Raw genomic sequence first — 16,649 nt, forward strand, 5'->3', positions numbered from 1 at the left:
ATTGCAGATGTGGAAAAACTGCGCAGAGAACCCTATGATTCTGATAACCCCCAACATGAAGAAATGCTTTTGAAGGTTAGACCTTGAAAACATTTCAGTGCTTTCTTAAGTCAGCTAACCTCTGCCAAGCCCCACCAAGTGCTAGACACTGGGTGTGTAGCTGGCTGGGAAAGCCTACTCTTCTTGCTGGTTCAGATGTGAGAGGTAAATTCTTCATTAGAAAATTCATGTGAGAAGTTAAATGTAAAGCCTTTTTAAAAAATAAATAAATAATAAAAAAATCTGAGACAGCATCAGAGGTGTTTTCCTTAAGCACTCATTGTCTGGCTCAGGTTTAGGCTGTTTAACTGTATTGAAAGCCAGTAGGAGAAAAAGCATTTGTCAAAGGGTGACATGGGATTTCCATTTATGACTTTTAATAGACATAAAAGAAGATGAAGTTGGTTTCTGCTTCAGCAAAAGCCCTCTTGGGAAATTACCTAAGATCTTATTGCTGATTATTTATTCATGTAACTTGAAGAGTATCAGAAGAGGAGGTTAAGGTTTATATCTGGTTTACTAAAACCGTTAGAAGAACAATGTGCACTTGTATATACTTCTTCTGGCTGTCAAAGCAAACCCTCAAGGATCTTATATGATCTGATGTGCATTATTAAACACCAATAACTTGACCTCAAAACACTGAATTTGGAGTTTAAGAAATTAAGACTCACCTTTAGAACTATTCATTTGAAATATCTTCTAAATTCGCTTCTGAAAATAGGTGCTTTTTAGGATGGAGTACTTCTTTGTCCTTCGCTAGAATACAAAAGACGCTAACAAAATTGGAAAGAAACATTTAACTGCCTTATTTTATTGAAAAATGTCAATATGAGCTGTAATTTTAAAAACATATTCTGTGTTTTTGTGTGGAGTACGCACTTTTGTGTATGTAAATACTTACACAGATGACTTGTCTGCTAATTAGTGCCATATCTGATGTGAATCCTTAAAGATGAAAGAAGACTCACTCATTCTTAGCAGTTTTTCTTTTCTTTCTGCTCTGCTTAAATTTAGCTAACCTACTGGCTGAGCTTCATTTCCTGTTATTGCCTTTTTTATCCTATTTTCTGATAGAAGTAGTCGAGCTCAATTAAAATTACCTCAAGGTGAGAAATAAGAGGTAAATGAAAGAGAAAAGAGGTGTAAAAATGAACAGAGTGGCCACAGGCAGCTGAAGAATTCATTAGAATGGCCAATGCCTTCAGAATCAGTGACATCTAGGTGTCTGCTGTGCACCATCCTAGCTGATCTGTTGTATGGATGTTGTACATAGTGGGTTTTCAACAAATAGGGATGAATGCTTGAATTACTGTAGTTCATTAGATACTAAAAGTCAAGGAGTTTTATGATATACCTTTTATCTGTGATTTGAGTTTGTGTTATTTTTTACTGGTATAGCTATAAGAAATAAGCAAGGTGATGGTTGGTATCTTTACAACTGAACAAACTATAAGCATTACAGTCCAGATTCTGATCCATACAGCTAGTAAGTCATAAAGCCAGGGCAGGGCAGTCCACTGCTGCTTTAGGTACCTTGAGGAAAGGCATCTTTTCTACCCTCGAGTGGCTTGCAATCTAATTGGGGAGATACTATGCAATGACAAAAAAATCACTAAATCTTATCCATAGAGATCCCTCAAAATGGCTCTTGAATGTTTCCCATACCCACTACCTCATTTAGCATTATCTCTAGCTTGGGGCGTTATAATAGCCTTTTAATTCTGCCACTATTAGCCTCCTCCCTTCTATCTTCTAAAATACTGCCTGAGGGATTATCCAGTCACGTTATTCCCCAGGTTTAAAACTTCAGCTGCCGGGGCAGCCCCCGTGGCGCAGCGGTTTGGCGCCGCCTGCAGCCTGGGGTGTGATCCTGGAGTCCCACATTGGGCTCCCTGCGTGGAGCCTGCTTCTCCCTCTGTCCGTGTCTCTGCCCCTCTCTCTGTGTGTCTATGAATAAATAAATAAAATCTTTAAAAAAATAAAAAAATAAAACTTCAGCTGCCCTGTGTCTGACAGAAGAAAGCCCATGCACCTTAACTTGGCATTCTGGGCTCTTTCCAATTTATTTCCCCAAGCTGTACCTCCTGTAGCCTCTATGCTCTGTCATTCACCTTGACCCAGAACAGTCCAGGCCATGCCATATGCCCAGGCATTTGCTCATGCAATTCCCTCTATTACCTGGTATCCTCATAGCCAGAGCCAGCTCTTTCTAAAATCCTTATTTATTCAATATTGAAATCTTCACCAATCTCCCAGGAACACTTAAGAGTGGGACCTTCATTCTCTTCATTAGTTTATTCAAATTCCAAGTATGATAATAAAATTAGTAATAATAAAACATTCAGTGAATATTTAGCACACATTAATCATTACAGTAAATGTTTTACAACAGTATTTCACTTAATGGTCACAATAACCTTGTGGTGAAAGATTAGCACTATCCCCATTTTCAAGTGAGGAAAATGAGGCCAGGCAGTTAGATGCTGCTCCAGCTCACCTTGTTAGAAAGAGCTCCATGCTTCTGCACTACACTACCTCCCAAGGGAGAAACCGTGCCTTTTTTCCCACTTGTATTTCAAGAGGCTGGTCCATGGTTTGTGTTTAACTGCCTGACCTGAGGCTGCTTCATCTTTGAAATGGTAATAAGACTCTTGTTACCTACTTCATGAACTGTTTAGAGCAGGAGTCAGCAAACTAAAGCCTGTGGGCCAAATCTGGCCTGCCACCCATTTTTGTAAAGTTTTGTTGGAACATGTCCATTCATTGATGTATGTACTATTTGGCTGCTTTTGTACTACAATGGCAAAATTAAGTAATTGCAGCAGTGACCATATGGCCACCAAACCCTAAAATATTTACTATCTGGTCCTTTACAGACAAAGTTTGCCAACTCTTGATTTAGAGGCTTAGATAATACATTGCCATATTGTTTAAGTGCTCTGATTTATAAATGTGGGAGGCCATTATCAGTGTTCATAGTCTTAAAGTATTAAAAAAATCAAGATTTTATGATCATTTGATTTAAATATAGGGTGAGATGAAACTAAATAGCATTGCCTTATGTTCATAGAGTACTTACTGTCCATGTGAGTTATTCAAATGAACATTTCTATTAAACATTTGCTGACCACATTAATAATAAAGTGAAAATTTTAGGTAGAGTCAGGTACTCAATAGAAAAAAAAATAGGGGCACGTGGGTGGCTCAGTCAGTGAGCATCCAACTCTTGATTTTGGCTCGTCATGATCTCAGACTCATGGGATTGAGCCCCACATCAGACTCCGCATTGAGTGTGGAGCCTGCGTAAGATTCTCTCTCTCAACAACCGCAAAAACAACAAAAAAGCTTCTCTCTCTCCTTCTGCCCCACTCTCCCCTATCTAAAAACAAAACAAAACTCAAAATTAAAAGATCCTTTCCTGATGGGAAGAGATAACCCCATGATCGGTGGTCTTGGTGAAAGGCTGCTTCTCCTTGAATGAATGGATAGACAAAGGACCTTGCCCTTGCTCTTCTGAAACAGACATGAGACAAGGAAAGTGTTGAAATAAGCTTGTGATAAAGGCTCAGTGTAAAGAGAAAGAGTGAAACAGAGTGTAGGCCATGATGGATGACAGTCCATCAGGGTACAGCTTCCACATCTGTAGCTTGTCATCTGCCATGGGAATCACCCTTTCTATTACTGGTCTCCTGCCAGTGGCAGTAGCTTTGTAATAACTCCACTCCCAGCAGCACGGTTTAGATGGCTGAACTCCAAAGAGGCCTGCCCCCTTGGTTCAGATTTCTGGTCATCTCCCTACATGCAAGAAATGACCTCACCCTTCAGGGCCACCCTGCCTCCTCTCCTTACTTTTTCAGGAAAGAGCTTATTTATCAGAAGAGAATCCAGTAACTCATTCTTACAGGAAATATATACATGGTAGCACTTCATATAAATACTTTAGCATAATCAACTTTCATTATCTGAGAAAGTGACCCTTATTAAAGCAGATAGGATTAAGAATTTAATTAAGAACACTTTTTAGGGATCCCTGGGTAGCTCAGCGGTTTAGCGCCTGCCTTTGGCCCAGGGCACGATCCTGGAGTCCCGGGATCGAGTCCCACATCAGACTCCCTGTGTGGAGCCTGCTTTTCCCTCTGCCTGTGTCTCTGCTTCTCTCTCTCTCTCTCTCTCTCTCTCTCTCTGTGTGTGTCTCATGAATAAATAAATAAATAAAATGTTTAGAGAAAAATAAATAAGAACACTTTTTAGCCATTGGTCTGGTCTGTCATGATGCATGAAATTATTAAAACGGAATTTCTTTTTTTTTTTTTTTTTTTTTTTATTTATTTATGATAGTCACACACAGAGAGAGAGAAGGAGAGAGGCAGAGTCACAGGCAGAGGGAGAAGCAGGCTCCATGCACCAGGAGCCCGACATGGGACTCGATCCCGGGTCTCCAGGATCGCGCCCTGGGCCAAAGGCAGGCGCTAAACCGCTGCGCCACCCAGGGATCCCGGGGATTTCTTTTTTAAGCATTATTCAAACTTTTTACTCCCCTAAAGTATTTTTAAAAGAGGCTCTTCTCTCATTCTTTAGCGCTCCTTTACTGAACTCAAATATTTTCCAACCTGATGAACACAGAACACTGATAAATTCTCATATGGATAATATAAAAAGGGATTTCTTAGACTCATGTTTGCTATTTTGCTTTCAAGCATGATAGATTCACTTTGTTCACTCTGAAATTTTTCTCTCACCCTTTAGCAGTTGTACCACTAACATATTGTATCCTTTGAATTATATCTCTTTTTCGTTAGTGTTTCCTGTCACTATTATGTTCTACACTGTTTCAAATGGGACAATACATTGTAAAGCAAGCCTTTTGTGTATTACTGTTCTCTGTAAGATTTAAAGTCCGTATTACATAGAATAAACAATTTAGAAGTTGAAGTATGTCTCAAACAGTAATAAGAAAATTTTATATTTGTATTTGTCCCTGTCTATAATAAAGACACAATATAAAATATTAATAGTCTAAAAAGTAAATTTGCTTATATGTCCATCTCTTTATTAGAAAGATTAGTTTGAGCATTATATATTTATGCAGCTGTGGGTTTCACTTTCTCAAGTAATAGTATTGCTGAATCTATTTTCAATAGAAAACTTAGAAAAATAGAACCAGTTCCTTAAGCAGTGAAGATCATAGTATCTATGATACCCCACCAGGGCTGCCCAGTATTTAAGTTTATATTTGTCAATTAACATATACTAATATTAAAATTCTTCTAGGTAACTCTTAAAAATGATACTATAAAAGAGGATACTATATTTTGAGGTTTATTTATTCATGAACATCAGTGATCTTCCTTCTTCCGGTTATAGGATGCTTGTTTGCTCTCACTTCTGCTAGAGGTCAGAAAGGAAACTCAAGTCCACTTTTCTTTTTGTTAATAATGGGGTAAACTGGGTGGCGCAGTGGTTTGGTGCCTGCCTTTGGCCCAGGGCGTGATCCTGGAGATCCGGGATCGAATCCCACATCGGGCTCCCGGTGCATGGAGCCTGCTTCTCCCTCTGCCTGTGTCTCTGCCTCTCTCTCTCTCTCCCTCTGTGACTATCATAAATAAATAAAAATTTAAAAAAAATAATACTGGGGTAAAAATAATACATGGCCTAAAATATTTCCCTGTTCGCCATTTATCTTCATTCTCTTAAATATTTTTGAGGAATGGGATCCCTGGGTGGCGCAGCGGTTTGGCGCCTGCCTTTGGCCCAGGTCACGATTCTGGAGACCCGGGATCAAATCCCACGTCGGGCTTCCAGTGCATGGAGCCTGCTTCTCCCTCTGCCTATGTCTCTGCCTCTCTCTCTCTCTCTCTCTCTCTCTGTGTGTGACTATCATAAAATAAAAATAAATAAATAAATAAATTTTTGAGGACCTTTTCTGGGAGATTATACAGTTATATTTTTTATTAGAAATTAAAACAGAAAAGTGTAAAGCACTAAAATATACAAGTACACATTCCATAGCCTCCAGAGTAATGACATCATCACAGGTCATGCAGCCTCTGGAAAGTTCTACTATATACTCATGAGAAGATGAGAAAGAAAAGGCAAATAACCTCTTAAGTTTTATTATTATTATTTTTTTTAAGTTTTATTATGAAATAGTTTTTACCTCCCAAATCCTCTGAAAAGGTCTCTGAGTCCCTCCAAGGAGTCTTCAGACCATACAGTGAGAACTGCTGTCCTAAATTATTGAAATATGATCAAATCTATATTCAGCTTTATAAAGCTCCTCCTAGTAATGTAGTTTACAAAATCTGCCATAGGAAAAAGTGTTTGTGTTTACATCAACAGGCTAACCTTCTATCTTGTCTTCCAGTTATGGAAATTCTTGAAGCCCAATACTCCATTGGAATCTCGAATTTCTAAGCAATGGTGTGAAATTGGTTTCCAAGGTGATGATCCTAAAACTGATTTTCGAGGAATGGGACTTCTGGGCCTATACAATTTGCAGTAAGTAAAACGCAGAAGGGTTAAGTATTAAAAAGTGATGTCCTGGTCATGTGGAAGTGACAAAGTTGAGTTTTACTAGTTCCAAAAGCCACTTCGTAGAAAACTCCAAGAAAACACTGAGGTCCTCTGAGAGATAACTCCGGTTCCTAAAATTTAAAAAGGTACTACCTCTTCCTTTTCTTTGGCAAACTTCATTGCGTTTGGAGGTATTTGGAAAGGCCTCAGTAGGTTCAGGTGACATCAGAGGGTGGCCTGCAGTGTCCCCTTCTCAGTCCTGCTGAGAGGGAAGGGAGGCATCACAGCCTGATGGTGCCATCATAAAGTCCCTCAGCCCTTTATCTGATCACTTCATCCTTCAATAATCTTCACTGGACAAGTTAATTCATTGTACAAAAAGTGACTTTCCAATTCTGTGATTCCTCTCACAATTGTTGGCTGGAATTCTGTAAAGACTTGATTTCCTTCATCAATTATGGTTATTTAGTTTCTCTAAAATACAGACAGGACAGATGCTCAAATTTTCTATTTAGTTGCCAAATCTCAAGACTGAGGAGTTGGTGCCATAGGTTCCTTGTTAGTGATCAAAAAAAATTTTTTAAGTTTTTTTAACACAATTTTTAATTCCTAGTTTTATATGTTTGTTGTGATTCAAATAACTGCTCATTCTTTTATTTTCATGTTTAAATTAAGTCATATGGAGTCACTATTTTTTAAGCCAAAGGTAGTCCTTTTCAGTTGCTTCTTTGTGCTTTGACACCATCCTGTTAGGATAGTGATGTGTTTTTAAAGGAAACTAAGCCTTACTCATTTTTTTTTGTATATTTTTTATTGGAGTTCAATTTGCCAACATATAGCATAACACCCAGTGCTCATCCTGTCAAGTGCCCCGCTCAGTGTCCATCACGCAGTCACCCCACCCCTCACCCACCTCCCCCTCCACTACCCCTTGTTCATTTCCCAGAGTTAGGAGTTTCTCATAGTTTGTCCCCTTCTCTGATATTTCCTACTCATTTTCTTTCATTTCCCCTATATTCCCTTTCACTATTTTTTCTATTCCCCGAATGAATGAGACCATATTATGTTTGTCCTTCTCTGATTGACTTACTTTACTCAGCATAATACCCTCCAGTTCTATCCACATTGAAGCAAATGGTTGGGTATTTGTCATTTCCAATGGCTGAGTAACATTCCATTGTATAAGTAGACCACAATGTCTTTATCCATTCATCTTTCGATGGATACTGAGGCTCCTTCTACTGTTTGGCTATTGTGGACATTGCTGCTATAAACATCGGGGATGCAGGTGTCCTGCGGTTTCACTGCATCCGTATCTTTGGGGGTAAATACCCAGCAATACAATTGCTGGGTCATAGCGTAGTTCTACATTTAACTCTTTGAGGAAATTCCACACAGTTTTCCAGAGTGGCTGTACCAGTTCACATTCCCACCAACAGTGCAAGAGGGTTCCCCTTTCTCCACATCCTCTCCAACATTTATTGTTTCCCATCTTGTTAATTTTCACCGTTCTCAGTGGTGTGAGGTGGTATCTCATTGTGGTTTTGATTTGTATTTCCCTGATGGCAAGCGATGTGGAGCATTTTCTCATGTGCATGTTGGCCATGTGTATGTCTTCTTTGGTGAAATTTCTGTTCATGTCTTTTGCACATTTCATGATGAGATTGTTTCTTTGCTGTTGAGTTTAGTAAGTTCTTTATAGATCTTGGATACTAGCCCTTTATCATAGGTCATTTGCAAATATCTTCTCCCATCCTGTACGTTGTCTTTTAGTTTTGTTGACTGCTTCTTTTGCTGTGCAGAAGCTTTTTATCTTGATTAAGTCCCAATAGTTCATTTTTGCTTTTGTTTCCCTTGCCTTCATAGATGTATCTGGCAAGAAGTTGCTGTAGCCAAGTTCAAAAAGGGTGTTGCCTGTGTTCTCCTCTAGGATTTTGATGGATTCTTGTCTCACATTTAGATCTTTGATCCATTTTGAGTTTATCTTTGTGTATGGTATGACAGAATGGTCTAGTTTCATTCTTCTGCATGTGGATGTCCAATTTTCCCAGCACCATTTATTGAAGAGACTGTCCTTTTCCAGTGATTAGTCTTTCAGGCATTGTCCAATATTGGTTGACCATAGAGTTGAGGGCCCATTTCTGGGATCTCTATTCTGTTCCATTGATCTATGTGTCTGTTTTTGTGCCAGTACCACACTGTCTTGATGAGCACAGCTTTGTAGTACAACTTGAAATCCGGCATTGTGATGCCCCCAGCTCTGGTTTTCTTTTTCAATATTCCCCTGGCTATTCGGGATCTTTTCTGATTCCACACAAATCTTAAGATGATTTGTTCCAACTCTCTGAAGAAAGTCCATGGTATTTTGATAGGGATTGCATTAAATGTGTAAGTTGCCCTGGGTAGCATAGACATTTTAACAATATTAATTCTTCCAATCCATGAGCATGGAATATTTTTCCATCTCTTTGTGTCTTCCTCAATTTCTTTCAGAATTGTTCTGTAGTTTTTAGGGTATAGATCCTTTACCTCTTTGGTTGAGTTTATTCCTAGGTATCTTATGCTTTTGGGTGCAATTATAAATGGGATTGATTCCTTAATTTCTCCTTCTTCTTTCTTCTTCTTCTTCTTAGTGTAGAGAAATGCCACTGATTTCTGGGCATTGATTTCATATCCGGCCACACTGCCAAATTGCCGTATGAGTTCCAGCAATCTTGGGGTCGAGTCTTTTGGGTTTTCTATGTACAGTATCATGTCATCTGCAAGAGGGAGAGTTTGACTTCTTCTTTGCCAATTTGAATGCCTTTTATTTCTTTTTTGTTGTCTGATGCTGAGGCGAGGACTTCCAGTACTGTGTTGAATAGCAGTGGTGAGAGTGGACATCCCTGTCGTGTTCCTGATCTTAGGGGAAAGGCTCCCAGTGTTTCCCCACTGAGAATGATATTTGCTATGGGCTTTTCGTCGATGGCTTTTAAGATGCTGAGGAATGTTCCCTCTATCCCTACATTTTGAAGAGTTTTGATCAGGAATGGATGCTGTCTTCTGTCAAAAGCTTTCTCTGCATCTGTTGAGAGGATCATATGGTTCTTGTTTTTTCTCTTGTTGATATGATCTATCAGGTTGATTGTTTTATGAGTGTTAAACCAGCCTTGCATCCGGGGGATAAATCCCACTTGGTCATAGTGAATAATCTTCTTAATGTACTGTTGGATCCTATTGGCTAGTATCTTGTTGAGAATTTTTACATCTATGTTCATCAGGGATATTGGTCTATATTTCTCCTTTTTGGTGGGGTCTTTGTCTGGTTTTGGAATTAAGGTGATGTTGGCCTCATAGAAGGAGTTTGGAAGTATTCCATCCCTTTCTATTTTTTGGAACAGCTTTAGTAGAATAGGTATTGTTTCTTCTTTAAACGTTTGATAGAATTCCCCTGGGAAGCCATCTGGCCCTGGACTTTTGTACATCGCAATACAAGCATCACTCAAAAAACTGGAAAAACCTCAACAAACCTCAAAAACAAGCTAACCTCACACCTAAAGGAACTGGAGAAAGAACAGCAAATAAAACCTACACCAAGCAGAAGAAGAGAGTTTTATTAACTCTCTTCTTGAGATTCAAGCAGAACTCAATGAAATAGAGACCAGAACTGTAGAAGAGATCAACAAAACCAGGAGTTGATTCTTTGAAAGAATTAATAAGATAGATAAACCATTAGCCAGCCTTATTAAAAAGAAAAAAGACTCAAATTAATAAAATCACAAATGAAAAAGTAGAGATCACAACCAATACCAAGGAAATACAAATGATTTAAAAAACATATCATTAGCACCTATACACCACTAAATTATGCAATGTAGAAGAAATGGACACATTTCTGGAAAACCACAAACTACCAAAACTGAAACAGGAAGAAATAGAAAACCTGAACAGGCCAATAACCAGGGAGGAAATTGAAGCAGTCATCAAAAGCCTCCCAAGACACTTCCCTCTTAGCACTACTTTTGCTGTATCCCAAAGATTTTGAACACTTGTATCTTCATTTTCACTAGTTGCCAGGAATCTTTTTAATTCTTCTCTAATTTCCTGATTAACCCTTTCATCTTTTAGCAGGATGCTCTCTAACCTCCAGGTGTTTGAGTTTCTTCCAAATTTCTTCTTGTGATTGAGTTCAAGTTTCAAAGCAATTATGGTCTGAAAATATGCAGGGGACAATCCCAATCTTTTGGTATTAGTTGAGACCTGATTTGTGACCCAGCATGTGGTCTATTCTGGAGAAAGTTCCATGTGTACTTGAGAAGAATGTGTATTCAGTTGCATTCGGATGCAAAGTTCTGTAAATATCTGTGAATTCCATCTGGTCCAGTGTACTATTTAAAGCTCTTGTTTCTTTGGAGATGTTGTGCTTAGAAAATCTGTCATTTGCAGAAAGTGCTGTGTTGAAGCCTCCTATTAGTGTATTTAAGTATGTCTTTACTTTGGTTATTAATTGATATACTTGGTAGCTCCCACATTAGGGGCATAAATATTCATGATTGTTAGGTCCTCTCATTGGATAGATCCTTTAGGTATGATATAGTGTCCCTCTTCATCTCTTCTACAGTCTTTGGGATAAACTTTAATTTATCTAATATGAGGATTGCTACCCCAGCTTTCTTTTGAGGACCATTTGAATGGTAAATGGTTCTCTGACCTTTTATTTTCAGGCTGGCGGTGTCCTTAGACCTAAAATGACTCTCTTGTAGACAGGAAATAGATGGGTCTTGCTTTTTTATCCAGTCCAAAACTCTGCATCTTTTGATGGGATCATTTACCCCATTCACATTCAGAATTACTATTGAAAGATATGAATTTAGTGTCATCGTAATACCTATTCAGTCCCTGTTTTTGTGGACTATTTCTTTGGCTTCCTCTTTCTTTTAGAGGGGCCCCCTTAATATTTCTTGCAGAGCTGATTTGGTGGTCACATATTCTTTCAGTTTCTGCCTATCTTGGAAGCTCTTTATCTCTCCTTCTATTCTAAATGAGAGCCTTGCTGGATAAAGTATTCTTGGCTGCATGTTCTTCTCATTTAGGACCCTGAATATATCCTGCCAGCCCTTTCTGGCCTGCCAGGTCTCTGTGGAGAGGTCTGCTGTTAATCTCCCCATATAAGTTAGGCATCTCTTGTCTGCTTTAAGGATTTTCTCTTTATCTTTGGAATTTTCAAGTTTTACTCTTAAATGTCGAGGTGTTGAATGGTTTTTATTTATTGGGGAGTGGGGAACCTCTCTATCTCCTGGATCTGAATGCCTGTTTCTTTCCCCAAATTAAGGAAGTTCTCAGCTATGATTTGTTCAAATACACTTTCTGGTCTTCTGTCCCTTTCTGCACCCTCTGGAACCCCATATTTACAGATTTTTTTCTTCTGAGGCTGTCATTTATTTCCCTCATCCTTTCTCATGGTCTTTTAATTGTTTTTCTCTTTTTTCCTCAGCTTCCTTCCTTGCCATCAACTTGTCTTCTATATCACTCACTCTGTCTTCTACCTTATTAACCCTCATCGTTAGGACCTCCAGTTTGGATTACATTTCATTTAATTGATTTTTAATTTTGGCCTGATTAGATCTAAATTCTGCAGTCATGAAGTCTCTTGAATCCTTATGGTTTTTTCCAGAGTCACCAGTAGCTTTATAATTGTGCTTCTGAATTGGCTTTCTGACATCAAATTGTAATCCAAATTCTGTAACTCTATGGCAGAGAGTACTGTTTCTGATTCTTTTGTGGTGAGTTCTTCTTTCTAGTCATTTTGTTCAGTGCAGAATGGCTGTATGAGCAGACTGCATCAAGAATATCAACTACGACCTAAGTAAATTTCATGCTAGATGATTCTAATGAGAGCAGAGACCAGAAATTGAAAACAAAGATCAGAACGAAATAAAACAAAAGGACTACTAAAATGAAAAACAAATTTTAAAACAAAGTAGTAAAAAAAAGGGCAGGAATCTTAAAGAGGAAGAGGGGAAAAAAGATAAGAAAAGAAACAAAAAAAAGATTAAAAAGGACAAGAAAAAAGGGGGGGGTACTGGGAGATGGTGGTGGTGATGAAGTTGTAGTGGAGGGAGAATGTAGTCTACCTGAGGGGTTCTAGAGTGTGATCCTCTTGTTTCTGAGTATATTAAGTTCTGTATGCTCAGTCCCAAATTTATATAAACCAGAAATAGTTGTAGAGAGCCCAACATTGACCACCAAAACATGAATGAGATAAAAAAGGGGGGCATAATGGGAATGAGGAATCTCACAGACTGAACCAGCACGGTATACCACTTGGTTCTGGGTGCATGCTGGTCATGTTTTAGAAGGTATTAACTTCCACCATTGTAGAACAAAACGAGGCAGAGAAAAAAAAACACAAAACAGAAAAACATATCTTGTATATCTCCCAAAATTAAGTTGAGCATGTTGAAGGGAATCTAGAAGTGGAAAATATACCTAGGACCTGCCTGTAATTATAGAAATAAGAAAGTCAAAAAGGAAGAATCTTAAAAATGAAGAGGTGGTAAAGTATTGTAGTTAAGGTGGGAAAAAGAGGGGGAAAAATTGGATATTTACAGTCTGATATAAAAACAAGTTGTACTGGAAAAAGGAAAAAAAACAAAAGGAGGGGTAACCTCTAGTTCTATATACTGTACATCCCTCGACTTCCCCTGGGGCTTTCCAGTGCTGCTCAGCCAAGAACTTGCTCCTCCCCCATCCTTCCAGCGGGTCTTCAGGGGGAGGGGCCTGCTGTGCTGATTCTCAGGTGTGTTCACCTGGGGGAGCTGCCCCGCCGCCTTCCGGGTGCCAGACTCAGTGGGAGCTGTTGACCCAGTGAGGTCTCTGTCCCCTGGCGGCCCGCTCCTCCCAGGCACAGGATGACACAAGGAGGAACAACACCCTGGCAGCGGCCAGGTCTCTAGCTCTGGAGTCAGCTCCCGCAGTAACTACCGCAGCTCCCAGTCCTCACTGGCCTAGATGTTGGGGTGGGGTGGGGGGGAAGGAGCAGTGACCTGCGCAGCTTGGAGGCGCCCGGCGGCAGGAGCGTCCTCACTGTCCTGGGCCCTCCCCGCCTCTGCCTGTCCCGGGGAGAGCACAGGATGCTGGGCTGTGTCCGCTCAGATCCCTGGGACCCCGGGCCTGCGCTGCTGGAATCGCGCTCCCGGGGCGGCGCAGCCCCCTCGGCCTGGAGCCACCGCCTGAGCTCCCGAGGCCCCGGAGCGCTCCAGCCCTTTCCCGAGCTCGGCCCGCAGTGTGTGGCCGCTCTCACCCGGGCGCACCTCCTCTATGAGTGACTCGGGGCGACTGGAGGCCCCACTGCCCCTCCTGCGGTTCTGCCCCAGTTCCCTGCTAAGCGCCTTTCTGTCTGGGAAGAATCCGGTGCGGATTTTTTAAAGTTCCTGCTTCTCCCGGGCTGGGCTTACCAGCCCGGAGCCTTTCACACACACACACCTGCCCTACCCAGCTCCTCGCCCCCCCCCCCCACTTGTTTCTTTTTTATTTTTCCCGCCTTCCTACCTTGTTAGAAACGAAAACCCTTCTGTCTGTGGCATTCCAGCTGTTTTCTCTTTAAATCTCAGGTCAAATTCTTAGGTTTTCAGGATGGTTAAAAGTTATCTAGGTAAGTTGGTGGGGCCAGGTGAGTTGAGGCACCTACTCCTCTGCCATCTTACAATGCCCATTAGTCATTTTTTATGCACCTCATTTTTCTCCCAGATCTGTGCCTTTATTTTAAATTTAAGATGTTTAATAATCACCTATTCTTTTATGAAATGTTGTAAATACCACATTATTACATAACATGAATGAATAAAAAGTAAATTTTGAGGACAAAGGTATTGTCCACTTGTCAGTGGAGAAAGGATGAGCTTTTGAATAGGTAGAGCTAAAAAAAAAAAAAAAAGAATAGGTAGAGCTAAGGAGAAAGAAAATAAAATATCTCTTCTCAATCTCGGTTTTACAAATTGAATGTCAAAAACAAGGCTTTATAACTTCTAGGAGATAATCTTTCAGATATATAAGGAGGGATCCCTTAAAGACAAAGAAAAAAAAAACATAAGCTATAGAACAAAAACCAGTAGATTTCACACATTAAAATTAAAAACTTCTGTAAGATAAGTCACCATAAACAAAGTGGAAGGACAAGCCAAGTCTGACACTCACATAAATGATAAATGATCCCTATCCAGGATATTATTCTCTATAGGGTTATCTGTCTTATTTGTTTGAAGATATTTTTAGATATGCTCGACCAAAAAGTATGGATAAGACACAAAAGACATCCAGGTTTTCTAGATGGCCAACAAAAGAAAAGACAAAAAAACAAAACAAAACAAAGCTCTGAATTGAATAAGAAAAAGTAAGAAAAGAGAGTCCATTTCATTAATAATCACGGACATGTGTATTAAAACTGCTGACTGTGGTTTGAAATTTCCTGAGAGAAAATTCAAGAGTTTGTTTTATGCTTCAGATTTATTGGGAAATATATAGATGTCAAATTAAATAACAAATGCTAATGTTTTATTTTGTTACTGTCTTTATGAAATACTTCTTGTAATGTATTTTAGAAGGTATAAATATGTGTATTTTTAAGAAATTCTTTGCCCTTTTTCCCCAGGGTAGAATTTTGCTTTTTAGCACCGTATTTTGCATTCATCCAGAATTCAAATACCCATGAACATTCTCCAAGAAAAATGCACATCGTGTCTCCCCTCCTCCATTTTCTTCCTCTCTCTGCCCCTTGGCTGTCACAGCTCTTCCCCATGTCCCTTCATCCAGGCCACTTCTAACTTCTGAGTGGCCTCATCCTGCCCCCTCGTCTATCACCCTTCTTACTGCAAATACCCTTAGCTCCCTGGGGAATGGCAAAGTTAAGATTTTTCAAACCCACTTGATAAATTCCTAAATCTGTGTGGGTTTTACAACTATCTTATTATACCATCATCCTATCTGGAAAATTCTATTATGAAAAGCCATCCATTCTCTGGAAGAGCTGAAACAAGTGGGAATCTTCTGCTGTTGTGTATCTCTGAATGCAAAATGGCCTGAAACTGGATTAAAATGAATGCATCCAACAGGTATGGAGCTGTGGCTTTTTTTCCCTCTAACTACAGGTATTTTGCAGAAAGGGATTCTGCAGCGGCTCAGCAGGTCCTCTCTGACTCTCTTCATCCAAAATGCAGGTAATTGCTGAAAATAAAAGATGGATTAGACTTGTGTATTAGGTAGGAGGAAGTTCTCCTCCACAGAGGTGTCAGTGGGATTCTCAGGAACATCAACTCGCCAGAAGTGAAGCTTAAAGCTCTTTCAAATGAACCCTTTGGACAAATACTGATTAGGAGGGTTAAAACTTAGGTACTTACTACCTGAAGGGATTCAAGATGTAAAGTGTCACTGTTCAAGTGAGACAGGTATTTAAAGGGACTGAAAACATTGCAGGTGTTCAGAGGATTAAGGAGGTAGACATGGAAGGAGAAAGCAAAGTCTAAAAGAAAGATTTCAGAGACAAGGGAGCACGATGGAGCACATGCCCCACGATGGGGAAACAGAGAGGAGATGAGAGTCATGAAGTCAGGGGCCAACTGAGAAATCTGGATTGTTGAGGCTTTTTTATTTTCCTTGATAAAAATCTAGATCCTAAACTGTCTACATTTTCATTTACCTTCCTAATTTTTTTTCTTTAACTGATTACGTGAAGGGATATCACTAAAGAGGAAATAAGGTATTTTTTTGTTTGCTTTTGTGTTTTGTTGCTTTTATTTTAAAATAAGTATGGGTAAGAACTTTTACAGAAATATAAATTCATGAAAAAATTTTAAAAAACAAACACTAACTTTTTATCTAATATATTTCATTATATTTGGGTTGTGTGTTAGTGGAGGAAAACCAGATTAGATCAACCTAACAGAAAATTTCAAAGAGCCTTTCTACAGTCATGGCTGTACCTGATCAGAGAAACACATTGAGTACTTCACCTAATGTCTGAACACATCAGTACATGCCCTGACCTCATCTACTCCTCAGAGAGGGACATTTTATTTGGAAGTTTTGTTGCATAGAGCAATTCTGCTCTTCTATTAATA

General features: G+C 39.5%; 1 protein-coding gene across 6 annotated transcripts in view; it reads left to right on the forward strand.

Moving 5' to 3' along the window:
* The window catches only part of ELMOD1 (ELMO domain containing 1), a 68,754-nt gene that overhangs the window by 38,430 nt on the left and 13,675 nt on the right, over positions 1–16,649 (forward strand). For 5 of the 6 annotated variants that reach the window (XM_072821817.1, XM_072821818.1, XM_072821819.1 and 2 more), the window contains 4 exons: positions 1–75; positions 6,407–6,540; positions 15,681–15,749; positions 16,265–16,288. The exon at positions 1–75 is cut by the window's left edge and continues 55 nt beyond it. In XM_072821817.1, the coding sequence (XP_072677918.1) occupies positions 1–75; positions 6,407–6,540; positions 15,681–15,749; positions 16,265–16,288 (302 nt within the window). The remainder of the gene's footprint in view (positions 76–6,406; positions 6,541–15,680; positions 15,750–16,264; positions 16,289–16,649) is intronic. The other variant, XM_072821822.1, reaches the window with a different exon arrangement.

The sequence above is a fragment of the Canis lupus genome, chromosome 3, assembly GCF_048164855.1.
Source record: "Canis lupus baileyi chromosome 3, mCanLup2.hap1, whole genome shotgun sequence".
Lineage (NCBI taxonomy): Eukaryota > Metazoa > Chordata > Mammalia > Carnivora > Canidae > Canis > Canis lupus.